General features: G+C 39.3%; 1 protein-coding gene across 1 annotated transcript in view; it reads left to right on the forward strand.

Annotated features, from left to right (window-relative positions):
* Positions 1-26,858, forward strand: part of ZGRF1 (zinc finger GRF-type containing 1) — a gene marked incomplete at both ends in the record, with an annotated part of 85,887 nt that overhangs the window by 3,001 nt on the left and 56,028 nt on the right. The window contains 6 exons of the mRNA XM_080697167.1: positions 2,620-2,700; positions 3,891-3,950; positions 7,338-7,523; positions 8,278-10,471; positions 15,568-15,641; positions 24,017-24,202. Of these exons, the coding sequence (XP_080553293.1) occupies positions 2,620-2,700; positions 3,891-3,950; positions 7,338-7,523; positions 8,278-10,471; positions 15,568-15,641; positions 24,017-24,202 (2,781 nt within the window). The remainder of the gene's footprint in view (positions 1-2,619; positions 2,701-3,890; positions 3,951-7,337; positions 7,524-8,277; positions 10,472-15,567; positions 15,642-24,016; positions 24,203-26,858) is intronic.

Genomic DNA, 26,858 nt, shown 5'->3' on the forward strand with positions numbered 1-26,858 from the left:
GAAACAAGGTCTCCTAAGTTGTAGAGGGCCTCATTAAGTAGCTAAGGCTGGCTGTGAACCTGTGACTGACCTGTCTCAGCCTTCTAAGTCTTGGGATTGGTGCACCACCATACCTGGTACTTATGTTTGTTTTTTGAAACAGGGTCTCACTAAGTTGCCGAAACTGGCTGTGAACCTGCAATCCTCTTGTCTCAGCCTTTCAAGTACTGGGATTACAAGCATGCACTACCACACCTGGCTCTCCAATACAATTCTTGAGTTCCATGCAACCCAGCAAGTTTTTCCCTTCTCACTTATGACTTAAAAGCTCAAAATTAATTTTGGGCATTGTGTGTGTTACTAAGGGTTGAACAGGGGACTTTCTACTTCTTAGCTATGCCCTCAACCTTCTTTTATTTATTTATTTATTTGCGGTACTGGGGATGGAAACCAGAGGCATTCTACCATGAGCTACATCCCCAGCCCTATTTTTTTTCTTTTATTTTGAAACAGGGTCTCATTGAGTTGCAAAGGGCCTCACTAAGTAGCTTAGGCTGTCCATGAACCTCAATCCTCCTGTCTCAGCCTCCCAAATGCTGGGATTACAAGCATGTGCCAACACACCGGGCTTACTTTTTATTTTGAAACAGTTTTGCTAAATTACTACATTCTGGCCTGGAACCTGTGATCTTCCTTTCTCAGCCTCCCAAGTACTAGGATTACAGGTGTGTGCAGTAGCACCTGGCTCAGGATTTTTTATAGATCTTACATATCCTTTCTTCCTTTCTTTCTTCCTTTCTTTTCCTATCTTCCTTTCTACTACCCAGCTAGCTAGCTTTTTTTTCTTTTCCCTTTTCTTTTGGTAAAGGAATTGAACTCAGGGGCATTCTACCTCCAAGCTATAATACCCCCAAGCCCATTTTATTTTTTGGTTCCTGGGGTTGATTTTGAACCTAGGGACGTTGTATCTCTGAGCTATACCCCAGTCTGATTTTATCTATTTATTTATTTATTGAAGTACTAGGGATTGAACCCAGGAGCATTCTATCTCTGAGCTATTTCTCCACCCCTATTTTTTTATTCTTTATTTTGAAACAGGGTCTCACTAAGTTGTTGAGGGCCTCATTAAGTAACTGAGGCTGGCCGTGAACCTGCCATTCTCCTGTCTCAACCTCCCAAGTACTGGAATTACAAGTGTGTACCACCACACTTAGCTATTTATGTTTTTATTTATTTATTTATTTATATTTATATTTTTAATGTTTATTTTTTGTGGGTCTGGGGATGGAACCCAGAGGCATTTGACCTCTGAGCTACACCCCCTGCCCAATTTTTTACTCTTTATTTTGAAACAGGGTCTCACTGAGTTGCAGAGGGCCTCACTAAGTAGCTGAAGCTGTCCACAAACCCGCGATCCTCCCATCTCAGCCTCCCAAATGCTGGGATTACAAGCGTGCGCCACCATGCCCGGCCTTATGTTTTTATTTTGAAATAGGTTTTCACTCAGTTGCTGAGGCTGGCTGGAATCTGCAATCCTCCGGTTTTAGCCTCCCAAGCACTGGGATTACAGGTATGCGCCACCATGCCAGCTCTTATTTTCTGCTTTATTTATTTATTTATTTATTTATTTATTTATTTATTTATTTATTTTTGGTGGTACTGGCAGTGGAACCCAGTGCCTTTTCTACCTCCAGGTTATACTCCCAGACTTATTTTTACTTTATTTGGAAACAGGGTCTCACTAAGTTGCTGAGAACCTAAGTAGCTGAGGCTGGCTTCAAACCCGTGCAATCCTGCTGTCTCAGCCTCCCAAGCGCTGGGATTATAAGCGTGCGCCACCACACTGTGCTTATTTTTTATTTTAAAACGGGGTCTTGCTAAGTTGCTAAGGCTGGCCTCAAAGCTCTGATTCTCCTGTCTCAGCTTCCTAATACTGGGATTACAGGTATGTACCACCATGCCAGGCCCTTTATTCTTTTTTCAACTTTTTTTTGGTGCTCAAAATACCAAAACTTGCTGGGCGTGGTGGCGCACGCTTGTAATCCCCGCGCTTGGGAGGCGGAGACAGGAGGATCGCGCAGGTTCGAAGCCAGCCGTGCTGGCGTAAGAGACCCTGTTTCAGAAATATAAAAAAATAGGTCTGGGAGTGTAGCCCGGAGGAAGAAGGGCTTCCAGGAACCCCAGTACCACCAAAAAAAAAACAAAAAAAAAAAAAAACCAAAACTTAGTTAAGCACATATTTTGAGTTATACCTCCAGCCTCTTTCTTTCATTAATGTTGTTATTATCATACCTGTCCTGATGTGATAAAAGATGTCTTAGATATTTTTATATGTGGGAAAAATATATAAAATACATAACATAGCCAGGTGTGGTGGCGCATGCTTGTAATTCCAGCATTCAGGAGGCTGAGGCTGGAGGATCATGGTTCACGAACAGCCTCAGCTACTTAGTGAGGCCCTCCATACTTAGTGAGACCCTGTTTCAAAATAAAGAAAAATAGGGCAGGGGTGTAGCTCATAGGTCAAATGCCCCTTGGTTCCATCTCCATACCTGCAAAAAACAAACAAACAAACAAACAAAAACATAACATAGAATGTATCTAAACAGAAATTATTTCTTTTGTGTCTTTGGAAATAAGGTTCTATATACTCATCAAAAAATGAAGAAGTCAAAAGTATGGCAAGATGGAATTCTGAAGATCACTCACTTAGGAAACAAAGTAAGTGCAAAGTGGTTGACTATCGAGTCTTAGAGCTATGTGTTGTTTATTCTTAAAGCTATGTGTTTAAGCCAGGCGTGGTGGTACGTGCTTGTAACTAGCATTTGGGAGGCTGAGACAGGAGGATCGTGGTTCATAGACAGCCTCAGCTACTTAGTGAGGTCCTTTGCAACTCAGTGCGACCCTGTTTCAGAATAAAGAATAAAAAATAAGGCTGGGGGTGTAGCTCGGAGGTAGAATGCCTCTGGGTTCCATCCCCAGTACCACCCGCTTTTCTTTGCAATGCTGGGGTCAAACCCAGGTCATTGTGCATGTTAGCCAAATGTTCTACCACTGAGCCACATTCTCAGCCCAAATTCCAAATTCTTAACTTTCTTGCATAGACTGAATAGATACATAATAAACATTTAAAGTAGATTTTTTTTTTTTTCTGGTGGTATTAGGGATTGAACCAGGGGCAGTCTACCTCTGAATTTTACCCCCAGTCCTATTTTACTTTATTTTATTTATTTTTTATTTTATATTTTATTTTACAGTACTGGGGATGGAACCCAGGGCCATTCTATCTCCAGGCTACACCCCTAGCCCTATTTATTATTTTTTTATTTTGAAATAGGGTCTCAGTGAGTTGTAAAGGACCTCACTTAGCAGCTGAGGCTGTCAGTTAATCACAATCCTCCTGTCTCAGTCTCTCAAATGCTGGGATTCCAAGTGTGCACCATTATGCCCAGCTTCTTATTTTATTTTTTAATTGTGAAGGGTTTTGCCAGCATGCAGAGTCTACATTGTTGAGGCTGGCCTTGAACCTGTGATCCTCCTGTTTCAGCCTCCCAAGCACTGGGATTCCAGGCTTGTGCCACCATGCTAGTCTTAAAGTAGAAGCACTTTCTTCTTTTCTTTCCTCTGGGATGGAAAACCCAGGGGCATTCTACTTATGAGCTACACCCCCAGCCCTATTTTATTCTTTTATTTTGAAACAGGAGCTCAGTAAGTTGTGGAGGGCCTCAGTAAGTTGCTGAGGCTATCTTTGAACTTGTGATCCTCCTGTCTCAGCCTCCCAAGTATCAGGATTATAAGAGTATGTAACCATGGTTGGCTTATGTAACAATTTTTGATTTGCTACTGAACATATATAAGAAAAGCAGAATTATGTTTTGTTCCTTTTTAATACTTATTTTATTTTAACACAGGCAATTCTATATGATGACAAAGGAGCGTGTTTGGAAAGTCTGTTTCTTAAGTGTCTTGAGGTATTTTAATACATTTATGCTATTTTTGAGTTTATATCTAAAAATCTCTTTAAATACTTTATCAATGTTATTAATAGTATAGTTATGGTACTGATACTAATAGTTATAGATGTATTTGTTGAATATTTTTATACCTAGCAGTACAGCACAGAAAGATTTAGTAACTTACCCACATTTACAGACTTGTGATAGTAGGGTTGGAATTCATACCTAGGAAGTAACTCTATAGTTTTGCTTATGTTTTTGATTTTTTTATGGTATTGGGAATTGAACTCAGAGGCATTCTACATCTGAGCTATACCCCAGCCCTATTTATTTTATTTTGTTAATTTATTTTTTGTTTTGTGATACTAGGGTTTGAAACTAGGGGCATTCTACTACCAAGCTAAACCCTTAGCTCCTTTTATTTTTTTATTTTAAAATGGTCTCAATAAGTTTCTATGCACTGGCCAAGTATTGGCAGTATAGGTATATATATGCAGGATTTATTTATTTATTTATTTATTTATTTATTTATTTATTTATTGTGGTACTGGGAATAGAACCCAGGGACTTTCTACCTCTGGGCTATAATCCCAGGCTTATTTTATATTTTATTTGGAAACAGGATCTAAGTTGCTGAGAGCCTCACTAAGTAGCTGAGGCTGGCTTTGAACCTGTGCAATCCTCCTGTCTCAGCCTCCCAAGCGCAGGGATTACAAGCGTGTGCCACCACGCCCGGATTTATTTATTTATTTTAAAGGGATCGATTTGCTCAGGCTAGCCCTGAACTTCTGGACTCAAGTGATCTTTCTGCCTCAGCCTCCCAAGTATCTGTGACTATTGGCACTCACCACCATACTTAGTTGCATGAGGTTTTTTTTTTTATGGTACTAGGGAATAAACCCAGGGGTTGTTCTACCTCCAAGCTACACCTCCAGCCCTGTTTTGTTTTTATTTATTTATTTATTTTTGTGGTACTTGGGGTTGAACCCAGAGGCTTTCTACCTCCAGGCTATACTCCAGATCTATTTTATATTTTATTTGGAAACAGGGTCTCAATACGTTGCTGAGAGCCTCACTAAGTAGCTGAAGCTGGCTTCGAACCTGTGTGATCCTCCTGTCTCAGCCTCCCAAGCGAGGGGATTACAAGCGTGCGCCACCACGCCCGGCTTTTGTTTTTATTTTGAACAGGATCTTGCGAGGCTGATGAATCTCACTATTTAAGGAGGCTGTCCTTGAACCTGTGATCCTCTGTCTCAGCCTCCTAAATACTAGGATTTCAAGCATGCGCCACAATGCCTGGCTGTGTATTTTCAAACTAGGTTGATAATATTATGCTTCATTAGGAAGTTGGGACAAGAGCTGTATTTGTTCATTAAAAGGATTAGAAATGGTTTCTTTTTGGAATGTGATTAAGCAAAGATAACAATTTATAAAAGTATTTAATTTGTGATAATTATGAGTAGCTAATTTATATTCATTTATAAAGATAAAGAATGGGTCAGTAATAGCTCTATTTAAAAATATTGCACTTTGCTGGGCATGGTGGTGCACGCTTGTAATCCCCGCTCTTGGGAGGCGGAGACAGGAAGATCGTGCATATTGGAAGCTAGGCGTGCTGGCTTAAGAGACCCTGTTTCCAAATAAAAAAGTGTAAAATAGGTCTGGGAGTGTAGCCCGGAGGTAGAAGGGTTTCCAGGAACCCCAGTACCACCAAAAACAACAAAAAAAGAAATATTGCACTTGTTTTATGCCAGGTGTGGTAGCACACGCTTGTAATCCCCGTGCTTAGGAGACTGAGACAGGAGGATCGCACAGGTTCAAAGCCAGCCTCAGCTACTTAGTGAGGCTCTCAGCAACTTAGACCCTGTTTCCAAATAAAGTATAAAATCGGTCTGGGAGTATAGCCCAGAGGTAGAAAAGCCCCTGGGTTCTACCCCCAGTACCACCACACACACACACACACACAAAAAAAAAAAAAAAAAAAAAAATCTCACTTGTTTTATGGGTACTATGGTAATTAAGTGCCTAAAAAGATATTTTTTTTCCAAACCCAGGGGCATTCTACCTTGAAGCTATAACCCCAGCCACATTTTTTATTCTTTATTTTGAAACAAGGTCTCATTGAGTTGCCAAAGGCCTTGCTAAGTAGCTGAGGCTGTCCGCAAACCAGGATTCTTCTATCTCAGCCCTCCCAAATGCTGGATTACAAGCATGTACCACTGTGCCCGGCTTGAAAGGAAATATTTTTTTCTCCTTGTCTTTGTATCCCCAGCATGTAAACAGATTAGTGAACATTTTTTATTGAATTATCCTTTTCTAGTCGGGCATGGTGGCGCACGCTTGTAATCCCAGCATTTGGGAGGCTGAGACCAGAGGATTGCAGTTCGCGGACAGCCTCAGCTACTTAGGCCCTCTGCAACTCAGTGAGACCCAGTTTCAAAATAAAGAATAAAAAATAGGGCAGGGGGTGTAGCTCGGAGGTTAAATGCCCCTGGGTTCCTATCCCAGACCCGCAAAAAAAAAAAAAGATCCTTTTCTGTTTGTTGATCATTAACTAGTAAATATTGATACATAATTGAAGAATTTAGTTACTGTCTCATTCATATAACAGCTTTTTATTTAATTTTTTTGGTATTAGGTATTTAACATAGAGGCCTTCTACCCAAGCTATTCCCCAGCCCTATTTTATTTTATTTTGAAACAAGGTCTTGCTATGTTGATGAGAGTTTCTCTACTTGCTGAGGCTGTCCTTGAACCCCTGATCTTCCTTTCTTGGTCTCCCAAATACTGGGCCACCATTCCTGGTTCGTTTATTTATTTATTTATTTATTTATTTATTTATTTATTTATGTATTTATTTATTTGGTGGTACTGGGGGTGGAACCCAGAGGCTTTCTACTTCTGAGCTCGGTCTCCCAAGTACTGGGCCACCATTCCTGGTTTGTTTGTTTGTTTGTTTATTTATTTATTTATTTATTTATTTATTTGGTGGTACTGGGGGTGGAACCCAGAGGCTTTCTACTTCTGAGCTATACTCCCGGATGCATTTTATATTTTATTTGGAAACAGGGTCTCACTAAGTTGCTGAGAGCATCACTAAGTAGCTGAGGCTGGCTTCAAACCTGCGCGATCCTCTTGTCTCAGCCTCCCAAGTGCGGGGATTACAAGTGTGCGCCACCACGCCCGGCCTGGTTCATTTAATGACTCTGAATATTCTAGTGTCTTGCTCAGTGCTGATAAGCTTACTGGACATACTTAGAATCAAATAGATGTGTATGATTTTAACATTTGTTTAATTATTTTTGTGGTGTTAGGGATCAAAAATAGGGCCTCTCATGCTAGATAAGCACTATATCACTAAGCTATACCGCCAGTCCATTAATTATATCTTTTTTAATTTAGGTGAAACCTGGTGATGACTTAGAAAGTGATCGATATTTAATCACAGTTGAGGAGGTTAAAGTTGCTGGAAGTATAGCTGTTAAAGAGGATGTTATTAAAAAAGCACCAGAATCAGTTTCACGGCGATTTCTATCCTCTGGCCGGTCTCTTGGATGTCAGCCTGCTGGTTTAAAAAGAAAGTTTCCTGTAAGTTTCTCTGTGGAAAATAATATATCAATATATGTTTATAAAATCATTTCAAAAGATAATGAATTTAAAAGTTATTATACTCTGCCTTTAAATTGATATTTCACTGGGTATGGGGCGCACACTTGTAATCCCAGCACTTAGGTGGCTAGACAGGAGGATTGCATAGGTTCAAAGCCAGCCTCAGCTACTTAGTGAGGTTCTTAGCAACTTAGTGAGACCCTGTTTCCAAATAAAATTGAAAATAGGTCTGGGAGTATAGGCCGGAGGTAGAAAAGCCCCTGGGTTCCACCCCCAGTACCACCAAAAAAAAAAAAAAAAATTTGATATTTCGAGCCGGGTGTGGTGGTGCACGCTTGTAATCCCAGCATTTGGGAGGCTGAGACCGGAGGATCGCTATTCGCAGACAGCCTCAGCTACTTAGTGAGGTCCTCCGCAACTCAGTGAGTCCCAGTTTCAAAATAAAAAAAAATTGGGCAGGGGGTGTAGCTCGGAGGTTGAATGCCCCTGGGTTCCATCCCCAGACCCGCCAAAAAAAAAAAAAAAAAAAAAAAAAAAAAAAAAAAAAAAAATTGATATTTTATACTTTAGTTATCTTGAAAGAAAAACATATCCTAGTTAGAAAAATCTTACTAATGAATGTTTGTATTTTAATTTAGGCAAAGCATACACATTTCTTACTACTTTTTAGCACTTTCTTTCACATTTTCCTTATAGATTATGATATAGCTAACAATTGCTTTAATATTTTTAGGGTTTTCAAGGACCACGTCAGATCCCAAAGGAAATGGATGTTACAGAAAGTGTTGAATCAGCTGCATCACCTGAGGCTAAGAAAACTGGCCCTGCTTTTTTTTCTCCATTCCACAGCATACATCCTTTGTTTCCTTCTGTTGGCAAAAAAGATATAAATAATATACCAGTAGGCCGTGAAAATATTGTCACCTATGAGACTATGCAGAGAAATGGCATACCATCTTCATTAGTTGTTTCTACTTCATCCTTCACAATTAACCCAGAAATTCTAGAGGAAGAAAATTATTTTTGTTCTTCTATCAGTTCTGAAAGTCAGTACTCTTCACTGACCAGTGAGCCCATGAAAAGAGATAATTTGACATCTCACTGTCTAGGAGTCTCACAGAATATCAGAAGCAAAGCACAGATATTAGCTCTTCTGAAATCCAAATCAACAAGTATTCATGACATAAATTCTGAGATGACAGAAAATTTTTCTCAGATACAGCCACAGGGAAGTTTAAAAATTCCTACTAAATCAAACAGCTTAATTCAAATAGAAGAGTGTGCTGAGATGAAGGGCATAGAAAATTTATACTACCAGCATCAACCAGCAAATACCATGGAAAATAAAAGCCGGTGGGCCATGTATTTATCGTCACAGAGTTCACCTGAGTGTTCCTCTGCTATACGTGGGAGTGATATAGAAGGGAAGCCTAAAGCCCAGGAAGATGATATAAATTTGAATTTGAAAGATATTTTGGTACAAAAAAGGATGCAGGTCTTTGAAACATGTGCTGTAAAGGGGAAGAAGTATAATGAAGAGAAGCCAGTAGAAAACAATGACCAATTCCAGAATCAAGAGGAAAAATTAGAAATTCCTTCATCCTTTGAAAGCAACAGCTCTGACATACAAGAAAATAATCAAATACTTTTTAATCAAAATAATAAGGTTTGCATAGAAGGATCAGTTTGCATGAGAGAAAATGCTCAGGTAGTAAATACATGTGGAATAGCAGAACAGGAACAGAAACAACCAGTGTTAGCTCTGCCAGAATCAGAACATTTTCAAGTTGAATCTTCTTTAAGTAATGATTCTAAGAACTCTGGTGACATTGTGGGCGTGTTTTCTGAAAGTCTGAATAGTATTCATGAGTCTATAGACAAGGTAGCACAACCATTTGTGGAGGTAACTTTTAATCTGAGCAATTTTGAGACCAGTGATACAGAAGAGGAATCACAGGAAAGCAACAAAATTTCCCAGGAGTCAGAGTGTCAGGAAAAAGAAATTTTGGATAATGATGGTAATTCATGTGTTCATAAGAGATGTGAGGTTACAAGCTGTCCAGAGATTGGCAGTGAACCTTTACCACTCTTAAAGTCTATTGATGGCAAACCTACAGAGATATTCCCTATTAAAGAGACTATATCACAGTTTTGTGATAAAACTTGTGTGGGTTTTGACACAAGACCTTGTAAAGATGGAAATGCTGGAAAAGCAATAGAGGAGTATAGTGATACATTAAGCAGATTTGACTCATCTTTAGAGTGGCGTGATGATATATATGCAGACAATAAAGATATTAATAAACCTATAAAAAAAGTTGAAACTAACTATGAATTTGCTTCACTTTTGAGTAAATCTAAAAGCATGAACATGAACTTAGGCATGCCTCATTTTTTAAACATAGTCACTAATCAGACTTCTAAAAATAGTGACCTGCTTTCAGAAGATGTTCAATCTCAGCCCATCATTTTGGGAAGTGATGTAGACAAAAATGAACAGCTTTTGCCACCAATCTCTAGCAGCAACAACAATATCCAACTATTAAGTACCAATCAGGATCATTCTGAATGTTTTTCATTCAACGAATCAAATGCACAAGTTTCCAATTCTTTGTTTTGCTCTCTGGGAAAAAAACATCCTTCTTTCAAAGACACTGAAGCATATATCCCTGAATCTGAAGAAATCAGAAGCGTTAGAAGGTTACCTCATGACCAGATTGAAATGGAAACCCCCAGAAAAAGCAAACAATCCTGGAGCAATCCTAGAAATTCTTCAGAACTTTCTGGAGTAGTAAATGACATTTCCCTTTTAAAATCATTATCTGAACACAGTACACCTTTAGAAAGCTTGGAAATACTGAAGATGAAAAATACTACCTTTCAACAAGGAACTCAGCAGACATATGAGCCAGATAGCAGTCCTGAAGGTTAGATGACATGTCTTTTTTCAATTTTTTCCTTTGTAGCTCAGAGGATGAGAAGATATTTGCTCTGGATAAGACCTTAAAGAATTACATGGTGTTTAAATAGGTAATATGGGCACTTTGTAAAACCAGTTATATATAATAGAGAATAATATTTTGAAAAGTAAGTCTCATTCCTGTCACAGTTCTTCAATTTAGTCCTCTGAATTAGCCAGTTTCCTAGGGTATATTTCTAGAAATACTCTATTCATGTACAGTATACAGCATATGCATATATTGGCACATATAAATGGATGTATATGCAGGTTAAACATTCTGTTTTGGGGGGAGGGGATGCTAGTACTCGAATTCAGGGCATTACACATGATTGGCAAGTGCTCTACCACTGAGCACCATTTTTTTTTTTTTTTTTTTTTGTAGTACTTGGAATTGAACCCAGGGGCATTCTACCTCTGAGCTACACCCCCAGCTCTATTTTTTATACTTTATTTTGAAACAGGGTCTCAGTAAATTTTGGAAGGCCTTACCAAGTAGCTGAGGCTGGCTGTGAGCTTGCGATACTCCTGTCTCAGCCTCCCAAGTACTAAGATTACAAATATGCTTCAACATGCTTGGTTTTCCCCCATATTATTTTAAATTTTGAGATTGTATTTCATTAAGTTGCTTAGGCTGGCCTCAAATTTATCCTGCTACTCAGTCTCACAAGTAGCTTGGATAGTAGGTGTGTACCGCCATGTCAAACAAGTTAAGCATTCTTAATCTGAAAAGATGATACTTAAATATATGACTTTATATGTATACTCTGTGTGTGTGTGTGTGTGTGTGTGTGTGTGTGTGTGTGTGTGTGTGTGTGACTGGGGTTGAAACCAGGGGCATTCTATCTCTGAGCTACACTCCCAGCCCTGTTTTTATATTAATTTTGAAAGAGGGTCTCACTAAGTTGCTGAGAGCCTCACTAAGTTGTTTAGGCTGTTCTAGAACTTTCAATCCTCCTGTTTCAGCTTCCCAAGTACGGGGATTACAAGTGTGCGCCACCATACTTGGCTTATATTTACACCAGTAATTCCAGTCTTATATCACAGGGTTCTTCCTCTCTTTCTTCCGCTGTATTTTTTTCTTTACTCCCACAGTATAAAAGAGCCCTGGTTCTCAAAATGTACCAAATAGTTTCAAATTCAGATAGCAGTATCACCATTAGTTAAACAAAAACCTTTAAACCATTAGTTTAAAAAACTAGCCAGGTGTGGTGGTACATGCCTATAATCCTAGTACTTGGGAGGTTAAGATCAAAGGACCACAGGTTTGAGGACAATCTCAGTAAGTAGTGAGACTCATCAGCCTAGCAAGACCCTTTTTTAAAGTAAAAATAAGATCAGGCTAGAGCTGTAGCTAAGAGGTAGACTGCTTCTGGGCTTAATCTCTAGTACCACTCACAAAAAAAGAAAAAAAAAAACCCAAAAAACCTTAACAAATTTGTAAAGTTTATGTATCCTTTCTAAATCACTTTTTTTTTTTTTTTGGTGGTACTGGGGTTCCTGGAAGCCCTTCTACATCCAGGCTACACTCCCACACCTATTTTTACATTTTTTAAAATTTGGAAACAGGGTCTCCTAAGCTAGCGCGCAGCTGGCTTCGAATCTGCGCAATCCTCCTGTCTCTGCCTCCCAAGCGCGGGGATTACAAGCATGCACCACCACGCCTGGCTAAATCACCTTTTTTTGGTAGCTCATTCTACCTCTGAGTTCCTCAACTCTATTTTATTTTTATTTATTTATTTATTTGCGGTACTGGGGATTGAACCCAGTGCTTTTCTACCTCCAAGGTATACCCCAGTTCTATTTTTTTATTCTTTATTTTGAAATAGATCTCAGTAATTTGTGAAAGTCCTCACTGAGTAGCTGAATCTGGCTTTGAACCTGTGATCCTGGGGGTGTAGCTCAGAGGTAGAATGCCCCTGGGTTCCATCCTCAGTGTCTGTCTGTCTGTCTGTCTGTCTCTCTCTCTCTCTCTCTTTCTTTCTTTCTATCATGCATGCACACACACACACACTCTCTGCACCCCAGCAAAAGATCCAATATCTTACTGCTCTTAGCGCAAAGGCCTATGAGTACAATTACCATGAAGACTTAACCTCAGAGATTCTTTCATCCCCTCAGTCAACAACATTCAGGCTTCAAATGCCATTCTTTGCTGCCCCCAGGAGGGCTTTAGGATTCCTACTCCACTCTGAGTTAACAAAGCCTATCCAGAATGTAGAAAAATAAGATCACTAATAGAGCCATAGAAATATCCATAAAGGGTTCATTTATTTTTAAATGATGAATTAACAAAATGACAATGATCAAGAATCTGAATATACTCTTATAAAAGAATGAAGATTCTTGTGCCAGGCGTCGTGGTGCACACTTGTAATTCCAGCATTCAGAAGGCTGAGACAGCCGGGCGTGGTGGTGCACGCTTGTAATCCCAGCATTCAGGATGCTGAGATCTGGAGAATCGCGGATTGCGGACAGCCTCAGCTGCTTAGTGAGGCCCTCTGCAACTCAGTGAGACCCGGTTTCAAAATAAAGAATAAAAAATAGGGCAGGGGGTGTAGCTCGGAGGTCAAATGCTCCTGGGTTCCATCCTGAGACCCCCACCCAAAAAAACCCTTTGATTTGTTAACTTTTTGGGGATAATTTAATATAGCTTAAAATATTAATTTAGAATTTTATTCTGGAGTAAATACAATAAAGAAAAAAATCAACTTATATCCAGTGCTTTTTTTTCTTTCTTTTTCATATCGAAGATTGAACCCAGGAATGCTCTACCACTGAGATACATCTCCAACCTGTTTCTTATATTTTATTTCGGGAGAGGGTTCTGCTAATTGCCTACGCTGGTCTTGAATTTGCAATTTGCTTCAGCTTTTCACGTCACTGGAATCCTAACATCCACCACTGTGTCCAGCTTCATTGCTTTTTTTTTTTTTCAGGTCTGGGGATGGAACCCAGGGGTATTTGACCTCCGAGCTACAACCTCTGCCCTCTTTTTTATTCTTTATTTTTGAAACAGGGTCTCACTACTTTGCAGAGGGCCTCACTAAGTAGCCGAGGCTGTCCATGAACTGCGATCCTGCGGTCTCAGCCTCCCGAATGCTGGGATTACAAGCGTGAACTACTACACCTGGCACCAGCTTCATTGCATTTTTTTTTGGCGGGGGCGGGTCTGGGGATGGAACCCAGGGGCATTCAACCTCCGAGCTACACCCCCTCCCCTTTTTTTTGTTCTTTATTTTGAAACGGTCTCACTGAGTTGCTGAGGGCCTCACTAAGTAGCTGAGGCTGTCTGTGAACCGTGATCCTCTGGTCTCAGCCTCCTGAATGCTGGGATTACAAGCATGCACCACCAGGCCTGGCTCTGATATTTTACTCTTTTTTTGAAACAGGGTCTCACTAAGTTGCAGAGGGTCTCACTAAGTAGCTGAGGCTGGCTGGAAACCAGATCCTCCTGTTTCAGCCTCCCCAAGTACTGGGATTACAAGCGTGCACCACCACACCTGGCTCAAAAACAAACCTATTTTTTGGTGGTACTGGGGGTGGAACCCAGAGGCTTTCTACCTTCGGGCTATACTCCCAGATATTTTTTTTTTTTAATTTTTTATTTGGAAACAGGGTCTCACTAAGTTGCTGAAAGCCTCACTAAGTAGCTGAAGCTGGCCTTGAACCTGTGCTATCCTCCTGTCTCAGCCTCCCAAGCGTGGGGAATTACAAGCTTACACCACCACGCCCGGCTAAAAAACAAACCAATTTTAAATGTACACCCTATAAGGTGACTAGCCACCTGTCTTTTTTTTTTTTTTTTGGCGGGTCTGGGGATGGAACCCAGGGACATTCAACCTCCGAGCTACATCCCCTCCTCTATTTTTTATTCTTTATTTTGAAACAGGGTCTCACTGAGTTGCAAAGGGCCTCACTAAGTAGCTGAGGCTGTCCATGAACCACTATCCTCTGATTTCAGCCTCCTGAATGCTGGGATTACAAGCATGCGCCACCATGCCCAGCTGCCACCTGTCTTTTTTTAATTCAGCAGACTTGCCAACTTTCCTGCCTTACAGTTTGCATTTGTTTTGTCTTTACCTGAACACTTCTGTCTAGGAAATAGCTGATCTTTTCTTCAGGTCTCAACTTGCATGTTACTTCCCATGAGAGACCTTTCCTGAGCACTAAAGAGATTAAAAGTCCTCTCTTTATTGCCACACTATTCCATGAGACACCTTTTTGTGCCACAGCCTGGATTTGTCAGCTTTAATTATTTGTTTCTCTCTGTGTCCTCCCTTTTCAATGGATTTTATTTGTCTTGTTCACTGCTGTTTTCTCAGTTCTGGCATATTATACTTAGAAAATAATTATTGAATAAATAAATTAACCTTTTTTTCCAGTCCATAACTAATTTAACGTAGACTCAGAAGTGGTATTAAGTGTATTAAGTGTTTTTTCCTTTTCTGTGATTATACAAAGCCACAGTATAATAATTTTTTTGGTTTTCTTCTCAACAGTATTTCATTTTTAGTATAGGTGATTAGCTTTTAGCTTAATATTTATTTGTTAGTTTGAAAAAAAAATAAGGAGACAGTCCAACTCTTTTTTTTTTTGTGTGTGTGTGGGTCTGGTATGGAACCCAGGGGCATTTGACCTCTGAGCTACAACCCCTGCCCTATTTTTTATTCTTTATTTTGAAACAGGGTCTTACTAAAGTTGCGGAGGGCCTAAGTAACTGAGCTGGCCGCGAACCGCAATCCTCTGGTCTCAGCCTCCCAAATGCTGGGATTAGAAGCGTGTGCCACCACACCCGGCTGACAATCCAACTCTTGACTTAGAAAATAATGAAAATAACTAAAAAGGCTGTCATTTTAAATATTTTAAGGTTTTATCATGAAAATGTTCCAACTTACATTAGTACAATGAATTCTTAAGTACCCTAAATCCAGATCAAACAAAGTCTTTACTTCATATTAAAATTTAGAGTACATTTCTTATTTCAGTTTTAGAAATAAATTTAAAACATTTTTAGAGTGCCACTATATGATGAGTAAGATTATTTTGTTTTCTTCATTACAGCTAGGAAACCATTTACTACAGTAGTTTTACAACCTATACCAAAGTCTCCTGATCTGAAGCAGGACTCTCAACAGGTATTTATGTGTTGTTTCTGTTTATTTGATTTTGCCATGAATGTTCTATAATTTGCAATAAAATTGTAATAATATAGAGGGTTCTAAATTATCTTGGTTAATGACTCCCCTTATATCTCAGTAGCTTTTTTGTTGTATTTTCAGTTAAAAGAAAACCTAAGAGTTCAATTTATTAAGTAGTTAGTAATATTAGTAAATAAATATTTATATCCTCGTAACTTAATAAGTATTCTATGTGGACACTAACATGGCTATTAATGGAATGTATGTCCCTGTAGGGGACTACATAACTTCTCAAAACTTGGAATCATAACATATTGATTTTTTTTTAATGATAATTGCTTCTTTTTTTTTTTGTGGTACTGGGAATAGAGTCCAGGGGCATTCTACCTTTGAGTTACACCCCCAGTCCAATTTTTATTTTTATTCTTTATTTTAAAACAGGGTCTCAATGATTTGCAAAGGGCCTCACTAAGTAGCTGAGGATGTGCACAAACCGTGATCCTTCTGTCTCAGCTTCCCAAATCCTGGGATTTGGGAAGTTACCTTGCCTGGCTTGATAATTGCTTTTTTTTTTTTTTTTTTTGGTACTGGGGATGAAACCCAGGAACATTCTACCCCCAGGCCAATTTTTTTTTTTTTTTTTTGTGTGTGTGTGTGGTACTGGAGATGGCACCCAGGAGCATTCTACCTCCGAGCTGTACCCCCAGCTCTATTTTTTAGTCTTTATTTTGAAACAGGGTCTCACTGAGTTGCAAAGGGCCTCACTAAGTAGCTGAGGCTGTCCGCGAACTATGATACTCCTGTTTTACCCTCCATAATGCTAGGATTACAAGTGTGCACCACCATACCTGGCTCCCAGCCCAATTTTTTTAATCCCATGCTGGGATTACAAGCATGGGCCACTACGCCCAACTTCATAATTGCTTTTTATTATAGCTATTTCTGAGAACCCAGCAATCAAAGATTTGATGTTGAAATTGAACTATCTTGAGTTAGTTCCCTTCATGTCTGAGAGATGTCTAGTCAAGCTGTGTTTCTTTACATTTAAAACACCTAGCCGGGTGTGGTGGCATATGCTTGTAATCCCAGCATTCAGGAGGCCGAGACAGGGGTTCTTGGACAGCCTCAGCTACTTAGGCCCTTTGCAACTCAGTGAGACCCTGTTTCAAAATAAAGAATAAAAAATAGGGCTGGGAGTATAGCTCAGAGGTAGAATGCCCCTGGGTTCCATCCCCAATACTGGAAACAAACAAATAAACAAAAAACACCTTGTGGTGCCAGGGATATGGCTTAATGGCTTGTCAAGCATTGCTAAGATCTAAGTTTGATTGCCAGTGAGTTAATGTGGCTTTCATGAGTTTTTTTGCCCAGTTTGGGAACCATAGTATACATTTCATAAGTAATAGAACTAGGCTGGGAATGGTGGCACATTACTATAATCTCAGTACTCAGGAGGTTGAAACAGGAGGATAGGGCAGGTTAAAGGCCAGCCCCAGCAACTTAGCGAGACCCTCACCAATTTAGCAAGACACTGTTTCAAAACAAAAAATAAACAAAGGGCTGGCTGGGGTATAGCTTGGAAGTAGTATGCACTTGGTTCCAATCTCCAGTATCTATTATAAATAAGCTATGAATTTAAATTCTAGAACAAATCATGTAGATTAGTATTTCTCAATGGGGATGCTGTTTCCATTTTTGGAGGAACAATTCTTTCATTTTATGACACTGCTTTTTCTAGCAGACATGTTTGGAAGAAAAGAAATTGGAATGTTTCATTTGTCCTCACTTTGTATTTTATTTTATTAATTTATCTTTTTGCGGGTCTGGGGATGGAACCCAGAGGCATTTGAACTCCGAGCTACACCCTCTGCCCAATTTTTTTTTTATTCTTTGTTTTGAAATAGGGTCTCATTGAGTTGCATAGCGCTTCACTAAATAGCTGAGGCTGTCTGTGAACCGTAATTCTCCAGTCTCAGCCTCCCCAATCCTGGGATTACAAGCATGTGCCACCACGCCCAGCAATCATTTTATATTTTATGTTATATTTCATTTACTGATCTTTTTCCCTCTTTTAATAATCTTGGATCTTTTGTTTCTTTTCTTTTTTCTTTTTTAATTAATTAATTTTTTTTTGTATTCCCAGGGCCCTCTGCCTCAGGGCTGGTACACCCCCAGCCTATTTCATATATATATATATATATATATATATATATATATATATATATATTTTTTTTTTTTTTTTTTTTTTTTTTTTTTTTTTTTTTTTTTGCGGATCTGGGGATGGAACCCAGGGGTCATTCCACCTCTGAGCTACAACCCCTGCCCTATCTTTTTTTTTGGCAGTACTGGGGTTTCTGGAAGCCCTTCTACCTCCGGGCTATGCTCCCAGACCTATTTTTTTATACTTTTTTATTTGGAAACAGGATTTCTTAAGCCAGCACCGCTTTGAACCTGCGTGATCCTTCTGTCTCAAGCTCCCAAGCGCTGGGATTACAAGCATGTGCCACCACATCCATCTTGTTTCTTTTTTAAATACAGAAGACAGTGAAGAAAAAGACAAAGCTTACGTTCTCAGAGATGATTATTATTATTAACAGTTCTAGCTTTTTTTTTTTTTTGTGGTACTGGGGTTCCTGGAAGCCCTTCTACCTCCGGGCTACACTCCCAGACCTATTTTTGGAAACAGGGTCTCTTAAGCCATCGCATCTGACTTCGAACCTGTGTGATCCTCCTGTCTCCGCCTCCCAAGTGCAGGGATTACAAGTATGTGCCACCATGCCCAGCCAGTTCTAGCTTTAAAAAAGTGGCTAGATTAAATATATAGTTTTATATCCTTTTCTCTTAATGCCATATTGTATTATCTTTAATCACTAAGAACCTATTTTGAGCTGGGTGTGGTGGAACATACTTGTAATCCCAGTATTTGGGAGGCCGAGACAGGAGGATCTGGGTTTGCAGCCAGCCTCAGCTGTTTGGTGAGGCTCTCTACGACTTAGTGAGACCCTGTTTCAAAATAAAGAATAAAAAATAGGGCTGGGGATGTAGCTTGGAGGTAGAATGCCTCTGGGTTTAATCCCCAGTCCCCCCCCCCCCACACACACACTCATACACAGCCTATTTTGGAACTGTTCAACACTTTGCTATTATTTTCAGCACTTTACAAGGGTCACATATTTTCTCTTATATGTGGAAGCTAGAGAGAAAAAAGCACAGAGAAGAGACCTCATGAAAATTAGGAGACTAGAATCTGGCCTGGTGGTGCACACTTGTAATCCCAGTACTTGGGAGGCTGAGGCAAGAGGACTGTAGGTTTGAGGACCGGCTCATCTACTTAGTGAGGTCCTCTGTAACTTAGTGAGACCCTGTTTCAAAATAAAGAATAAAATAGAGTTGTGGGTGTAGCTCGGTAGTAGAATACCTCTGGATTTAATCCTGTACTGCAAAAAAAAAAAAAAAAAATAGGAGACTAGTAGAGCAGTAGAAGGGGATGGGGCGGGTGTGGGGGGAACAAAGGGAAAGGTCTGGGGAAAGAAATGAACCAAATAATGTTATTAATTCAACTATATTTATAATGTAATGATTAAAAATTTAAAATAACACTTAACTAAATAGTTTACACATAAGTCATTGTTTGAGTTTTATCTTTGGATTTATTCCTAAAAGTACAACTAATTACTTCTGACGCTTGGAACGACTTTGTTAGGTTCTTAATATTATCAAACAGAATATTTAGTTTACTTCATTTACTGGGAAGGGCTTCTTAAATTCTTTTTTTTTTTTTAACTCCTGTGGTACTATAAGATTGAATCCAGAGGTGTTCTACGACTGAGCTACATCCCCAGACGTTTTATTTTTTTGAGGAAGGAATTTTAATAAGTTACCTTATGCTGGCCTTGAACTTGGAATCCTCCTGTTTCAGCCTTCCAAGTACTGGGGTTATAGGCATGCACCACAGTACCCAGTGCTTTTTTTTGTTGTTGTTGTTGCAGGTCTGGGGATGGAACCCAGGGGCATTTGACCTCCAAGCTACAGTCCCTGCCCTAATTTTTATTCTTTATTTTGAAACCGGGTCTCACTGAGTTGCAGAGGGCCTAAGTAGCTGAGGCTGTCCGCGAACCGCGATCCTCTGGTCTCAGTCTCCCGAATGCTGGGATTACAAGCGTGCGCCACCACGCCCAGCCCCATTGCTTTTTAAATTCTTGCTGTTTACCAGCATTTTATTATTTTATTTCATATTAGTGATGGTGTTCTTATATTTCTTGTGTCTAATGGAAACTTTTCTTTTTCTTTTGTAAGTTATTATTGCCTTTAGTTTATCTTATATTAATATTCTATTTTTAAGATACTGAAAGAAAATCCAGTTGAACCAAGTGAACCATTTTAGTCTCTGCGGGTGAGGTTTTTTTAATTCTAAAGTTAGCCAGATATTGTATTAGTATGCATAGGTATGGCATATAACTTTAAGTTTGGCCATGTGTTGTCAGTGTTCAAACTCATTTGTGATTAATTACTCTTTACTTTTTTTTTTTTTGGTGGTACTGGGGGTGGAACCCAGAGGCTTTCTACCTCCAGGCTATACTCCCAGACCTATTTTTATATTTTATTTGGAAACAGGGTCTCACTAAGTTGCTGAGAGCCTAAGTAACTGAGGCTGGCTTCGAACCTTCATGATCCTCCTGTCTCAGCCTCCTGAGCGCTGGGATTACAAGCGTGTGCCACTACGCCTGGCTCTACTCTTTACTTTTTTAGAAGACCTTGCTATCTTTTGTATAACTGTTCTTTATAATCAGTATATTTGTTAAAATAATTCTTTATTGCTAAGTTAATTTTTTGAATTTGAAAGCATTACTAGTGAATTGTCACTGACAGGTCACAGTTCTACCTGCAACTCTGTTACCTAAAGTAGAACAAAATGAAACAAAAACATTTGTGTTTTGGTGACGTACCATTTTTCATCCTTATATCACAAAACCAAATGTATAAAATCTTAAACAGCAAGTGGTAATTTAGCTTACCAATGATCACATTCTTTTTGCTACTTTTTACTTGAAAAAAATCATTTTAACTTTTTTTGTGTGTGTGTGGTTCTGGGGTTCCTGGAAGCCTTTCTACTCTGGGCTACACTCCCAGACCTATTTTATATTTTTATTTGGAAACAGGGTCTCTTAAGCCAGTGAGGCTGGCTTAGAATCTGTGCGATCCTCCTGTCTCCACCTCCCAAGCGCAGGGATTACAAGTGTGTGCCACCAAGCCCGGCCAATCATTTTAACTTTTTCAGGGACAGGTATTACAAAGTATAAGCTGCATATAAGCATTCCCACTATTTTCCCCAGGATTAATTGCCATTTAGAATAAATATACTACATTTCCAAAAATATGTTCTGTTCTACCAGTAGTCAAATAAGACTTTATATAGTCTTTTACAGTAAAAATATTTAAACATGTTTTAGCATTTATTTATTTATTTATTTATTCATTTATTTATTTATTTATTTATTTATTTATTTATTTATTTATTTTTGCAGTACTAGGGATGGAATCCAGGGGCATTCTACCTCCGAGCTATACCCCAGCCCTATCATCCTTCCTTCCTTCCTCCCTCCCTCCCTCCCTCCCTCTCTCCTTCCTTCCTTCCTCCCTCCCTCCCTTCCTTCCTTCCTTCCTTTCTTCCTTCTTTAATTATTATTATTATTATTATTATTATTATTATTATTATTATTATTTATGGGCCTGGGGATGGTACCCAGAGGCATTTGACCTCCGAGCTACACCCTCTGCCCAATTTTTTTGTTCTTTATTTTGAAACCGGGTCTCACTGAGTTGCAGAGGGCCTCACTAAGTAGCTGAGGCTGTCCGCGAACTGCAGTTCTCCTGTCTCAGCCTCCTGAATGCTGGGATTACAAGAGTGCACCACCACACTAGGCATGTTTTAGCATTTAAATAGGAGTATATTTGTATTTTTTTTGTAATGGATCTTTCTTACTACAACTCTCTGAAATAATCTTTTCATATATGTTGGTAAGAGAAGGAACGCCCATAACTTAGGGTGCTTTTTGGAGGTAAACTTATTGCCACTTTTTGCTTTAAGTATAATTAGCTATATATAGCAAAAGATCTATTTAAGCAGAAAAAAATACTATGCTAGTTAATTTCTAAAATTCCTCATTAGAAAATTCCAATTCTAGCAAGATGTGGTGGTGCATGCTTTTAATCCTAGTACTTGGGATGCTGGGACAGGAGGTTCATGGTTTGAGGATAGCCTCAGCTACCTATTGAGGCCCTCTGCAACTTATTGAGACCCTTTTTCACAATAAAGAATAAAAAAATAGGGCTGGGGTTTTAGCTTGGAGGTAGATTCCTAGTACAAAAAAAAATTCTAATTCTAAAATAGGAAGTAAATATTTTTAAGAACTCTTAGTTGGCAAATGTACTTATATATTTTGTTCTTAAAGGAAAGTAACCATTATTTGAAATACTATATGTCTTTTGTGTATTGGTAAAATGTTTTCTCTCCATCTTTCTTTCTTTCTTTCTTTCTCTCTTTCTTTCATTTCTTCTATATTTTCCAGTTTATTAGAATATAAATTTTCAAAATAGTTTCTGATGATCCTCTGGATTTCCCCACTGTCTTTGGTGATATCTCCTTCTTCATTTCTGGTTTTAATAATTCAGGTTGAGCCTCTCTTTTTGTTAGGTTGGCAAGTGGTTTGTCAATCTTGTTAAACTTTTCAAAGAAATAGCCTATTGTTTTGTTGATCCTTTGTATTTTTTCTCTATTTTATTGATTTCTGCTCTGATTTTGACTGTCACCTGCCTTTTTTTTGGTGGTACTGGGGTTCCTGGAAGCCCTTCTACCTCCAGGCTACACTCCCACAGACTACACTCCCAGACCTATTTTTTACTTTTTTTACTTTTGGAAACAGGGTCTCTTAAGCCAGCACGGCTGGCTTCGAACCTGTGCGATCCTCCTGTCTCAGCCTCCCAAGCGTGTGGATTACAAGCGTGTGCCACCACGCCTGGCTTATCACCTGCCTTTTACTGGCTTATGACTTTCTGTTTTTTTTTTTTTTTTTTTTTTTTTTTTTTGTGGGTCTGGGGATGGAACCCAGGGGCATTCGACTGCTGAGCTACACCCCCTGCCCTATTTTTTATTCTTTTATTTTGAAACAGGGTCTCATTGAGTTGTAAAAGGTAAGTAGCTGAGGCTGTCTGTGAACTGTGATCCTCCGGTCTCAGCCTCCCCAAAGCTGGGTTTACAAGCGTGTGCCACAATGCTTGGCTGACTTCTGTTTTTCTTATGTGGCCACTCTGTGCTATAAATTTTCTTAAAACCATCTTCAAAGTGTCCCATAGATTTTGGTATGGTGTATCTCTATTTTTATTTAACTCTAGGAGGTTTTTTAAAAAACTTATTTCCTTATTTCTTCTCTGATCCAGTTCTCATTCAAAATTGTATCATTCAGGCCAGGCATGGTGGCACACACTTGTAATCCCAGCATTTAGAAGGCTGCGAGAGGAAGATCACGGTTCTTGGACAGCCTCAGCTATTTAGTGAGGCCCTTTGTAACTCAATGAGACCCTGTTTCAAAATAAAGAATAAAAAATAATAGGGCTGGGGGTGTAGCTCGGAGGTAAGATGCCACTGGGTTCCAGCCCCAGTACCGAAAAAAAAAAAAAAAAAAAAAAAAAGAAAAAGTCTCTTCTCTCAAGGGGCTTAAAGTACTTTTTACTATACATGTAAAGAAAACTTTATTGTAGTATAAAGTGATAAGTTCATAATGTGCAGTGTTATATGTAATGTATCGTTATACAAAGTATAATGAACCATAGACACAGGATAACAATCTTTCTAGCTTAATTAGACATTATCATATACATCCTTATAACTAATAAAAATTCCTATTTATTAATGTTGAACTTGAATATAGTTAAATCAGTGCCCTTTAGTTACCTTTAACATATGTTTTAGGATAATAGGAGTATTTCCTGATTTTCAGCATTGACCTCTGGTAATTATTTACAGTAAGTTATATTTAATGAAGAGCTGAATTATGAGCTGGGTGTGGTGGCACACACCTGTAATCCTCATACTTGGGAGGCTGAAACAGGAGGATCACAGCTGTGAAACCAGACTCAGCAACTCAGTGAGGCTCACATCAACTTAGACTCTGTTTCCAAATAAAAAACAAGTCAGGGCTAGGGATGTAGCTCAGAGGTAGAATGCTTCTGGGTTCAATCCCCACCAGCACACATACACACACATGCACGCACGCACGCACGCACACGGAATTATATATTATTTTCTATGTGTAAGTATTGTGAATATACATGCTGATGTATACTTAGCCGGTTCTTATTTTTACTATCTGTAGCCTGTTGAGTTTCACGGGCACCAAGTGCAAGGATCAGCTACGAGTGGTATAATGGTCAGAGAACACATCTCACAGCTAGGGTGCTGTCAGTCTCCAGAAAGCACTGATGATGAAAACTTCGTGATGCATACTTGTGTTTTGACACCAGACTTGCCCAGCACTTGTATGCAGACTGATGTCTTGCAGGTAAAGATAATTTTATAGTTGCATTTTGCCAATTTTTTTTTTTTTTTTTTTTTTTTTTTTTTTTGCGGTACTAGGGATCGAACCCAGGGGGATTCTACCTCTGAGATGTACCCCCAGCCCTATTTTATTATTCTTTATTTTGAAACTGAGTCTCACTGAGTTGTAGAGGGCCTCACTAAATAGCCGAGGCTGGCCGCGAACCATGATCCTACTGTCTCACCCTCCCAAATGCTGGGATTACAAGTGTACACCATCACGCCTGGTTTGCCAATCATTTTTCATGTCACTATTAAACTTTATAAAGAGGTTATGGTTAAATCTTTATACAAAAGGGATACAGCAGTTAAATTGACAAGAATAGTAGTATCTCAAATCAAACTATATGAGACAAGAATATTTTATTAGGTTTTTAAATTTGTTGACATATATGCTCATAATAGTCCATTGAATATTACTTTCAGGAGCCTCCATGACCTCCAGTTTCTGAGCCTTTCTCTGCTTATTGGGGCAAATCTGTTTACTTCTTTTTTGGCTTTCTGGCTTTCTATCTCTGAGCTCTACTTCTAACCCCATTTTAGTTTTTATTTTGAAACAGGGTCATACTAGGTTGCCGAGAGTCTCACTATGTTGCTGATGCTGTCCTTAAACCTGTCCTATCCTGTCTCAGACTGTTTTTTAGTTTTATCAAAGGTGAAATTTCTGTTTTTCATTTTCTGTTTGTCTAAAAAGATGAAATTAGAGATTAGTACTTTACACTGAAAAAGAAATGTGCACATTTTATTACTGATTTTCACATATATCAGTGATGGTCATTACTTTATGTTTTTGAGTTTGTTAAAAATGTTTTTTTTTTTTTGCGGGTCTGGGGATGGAACTCAGGGGCATTTGACCTCCAAGCTACACCCCCTGCCCTATTTTTTATTCTTTATTTTGAAACCAGGTCTCACTGAGTTGCAGAGGGCCTCACTAAGTCTCTGAGGCTGTCCGCGAACCACGATCCTCCAGGTCTCAGCCTCCCAAATGCTGGGATTACAAGCGTGCGCCACCACGCCCGGCTTGTTAAAAATGTTTTAAAGTCACCACACCTGACCTAGTGTGGTGGCACATGCTTGTAATCCCAGCATTTTTTTTTTTTTGCGGGTCTGGGGATGGAACCCAGGGGCATTTGACCCTTGAGCTATATCCCCCGCCCTATTTTTTATTATTTATTTTGAGATAGAGTCTCACTAAGTTTCAGAGGGCCTCACTAAGAAGCTGAGGCTGCTCGCGAATGGTGATCCTCCAGTCTCAGCTTCCCACATGCTGGGATTACAAGCCTGCGCCACCACACCCGGCTTAATCCCAGCATTTGGGAGGTGGAGACTGCAGGATTGCAGTTTGCAGACAGCTTCAGCTACTTAGAGAGGCCCTTTGCAATTTAGTGAGACCCTGTTTCAAAATTAAAGAATAAAAAAATTAGGGCTGGGGATGTCGCTCAGAAGTAGAATGTCCCGGAGTTCTATCTCCAGAACCACACACACACACACACACACACACACACACACACACACACACAAAAAAAAAAAAAAAAAAAAAAGTTTTAAAGCAAATTAGACTGTCAGTGTCTAGTGCCATGGAGACCTAAGGGTAAAGCCACTTAATCAGGACACAGGGGATGCAGATTTTCATGTATAACTGCATGTTTTATTGAGAGAGCAATCAAACTTTTATAGAGAAAGCTTTTATGTGTAACATTGACAAATTAGCTATTTCAGACATTACAAGGTTATCTTAAAGCAACACTGTATGTGTGTAAGTAAAGCCAAAGGACTAATCTCAAATTTAAAACAACTCTTTGTTTTACAAATAGAAGCAAAGAACACCTGTGACCGCTTATAACATCTCAAGTTGTATATCATACCAATAAGTTTTCTGAGATGTCTGTGCTGGGAAGGACATGCAAAGAGGCCTGGAGCGGCTTCCTGACCTTCAAGGGAACTGGGCAAAACTCATAGCTCACTGATTACAGGAAGTATGCTTGCCTCCCAGCCTGGCATTCCAAGCTGCTTCTCAGGAGCCAGAGTTGCTTTGTTAACCCTTTAAGCAGGAGCCCGCATCTCAGTATTCTCAAGACCTATCAAGTGAGAAAGATGTGCCTTTTCTTTTTTTTTTTTTTTTGCAGTATCAGGGATTGAACCCAGGGGCATTCTACCTCTGAGCTACACCCCCAGCCCTATTTTTTTAAAAATTCTTTTTCTTTCCTTTTTTCCCTTTCTTTCTTTCCTTCCTTCCTTCCTTCCTTCCCTCCCTCCCTCCCCCCTTCTCCTCCTTTTCCTTCCTTCCTTCCTTCCTTCCTTCCTTCCTTCCTTCCTTCCTTATTTGTGGTACTGGGGTTAGAACCCAGGGCAGTCTACCTCTAAGCTATACCCCCAGCCCTATTTTTTTTTTTTTTTTTTTGGTGGTTCTCGAAGTGGAACCCAGGGGCTTTCTACCTCCGGGTTATACTACTAGACCTATTTTATATTTTATTTAGAAACAGGGTCTCACCAAATTGCTGAGAGCCACACTAAGCAGCTGAGGCTGGCTTCGAACTTGTGTGATCCTTCTGTCTTGGCCTCTCAAGCGTGGGTATTACAAGCGTGTGCCACCACACCTGGCCCTATTTTTAATTTTTTAT

Source organism: Muscardinus avellanarius (genome assembly GCF_963383645.1).
Source record: "Muscardinus avellanarius genome assembly, chromosome: 6".
NCBI lineage: Eukaryota > Metazoa > Chordata > Mammalia > Rodentia > Gliridae > Muscardinus > Muscardinus avellanarius.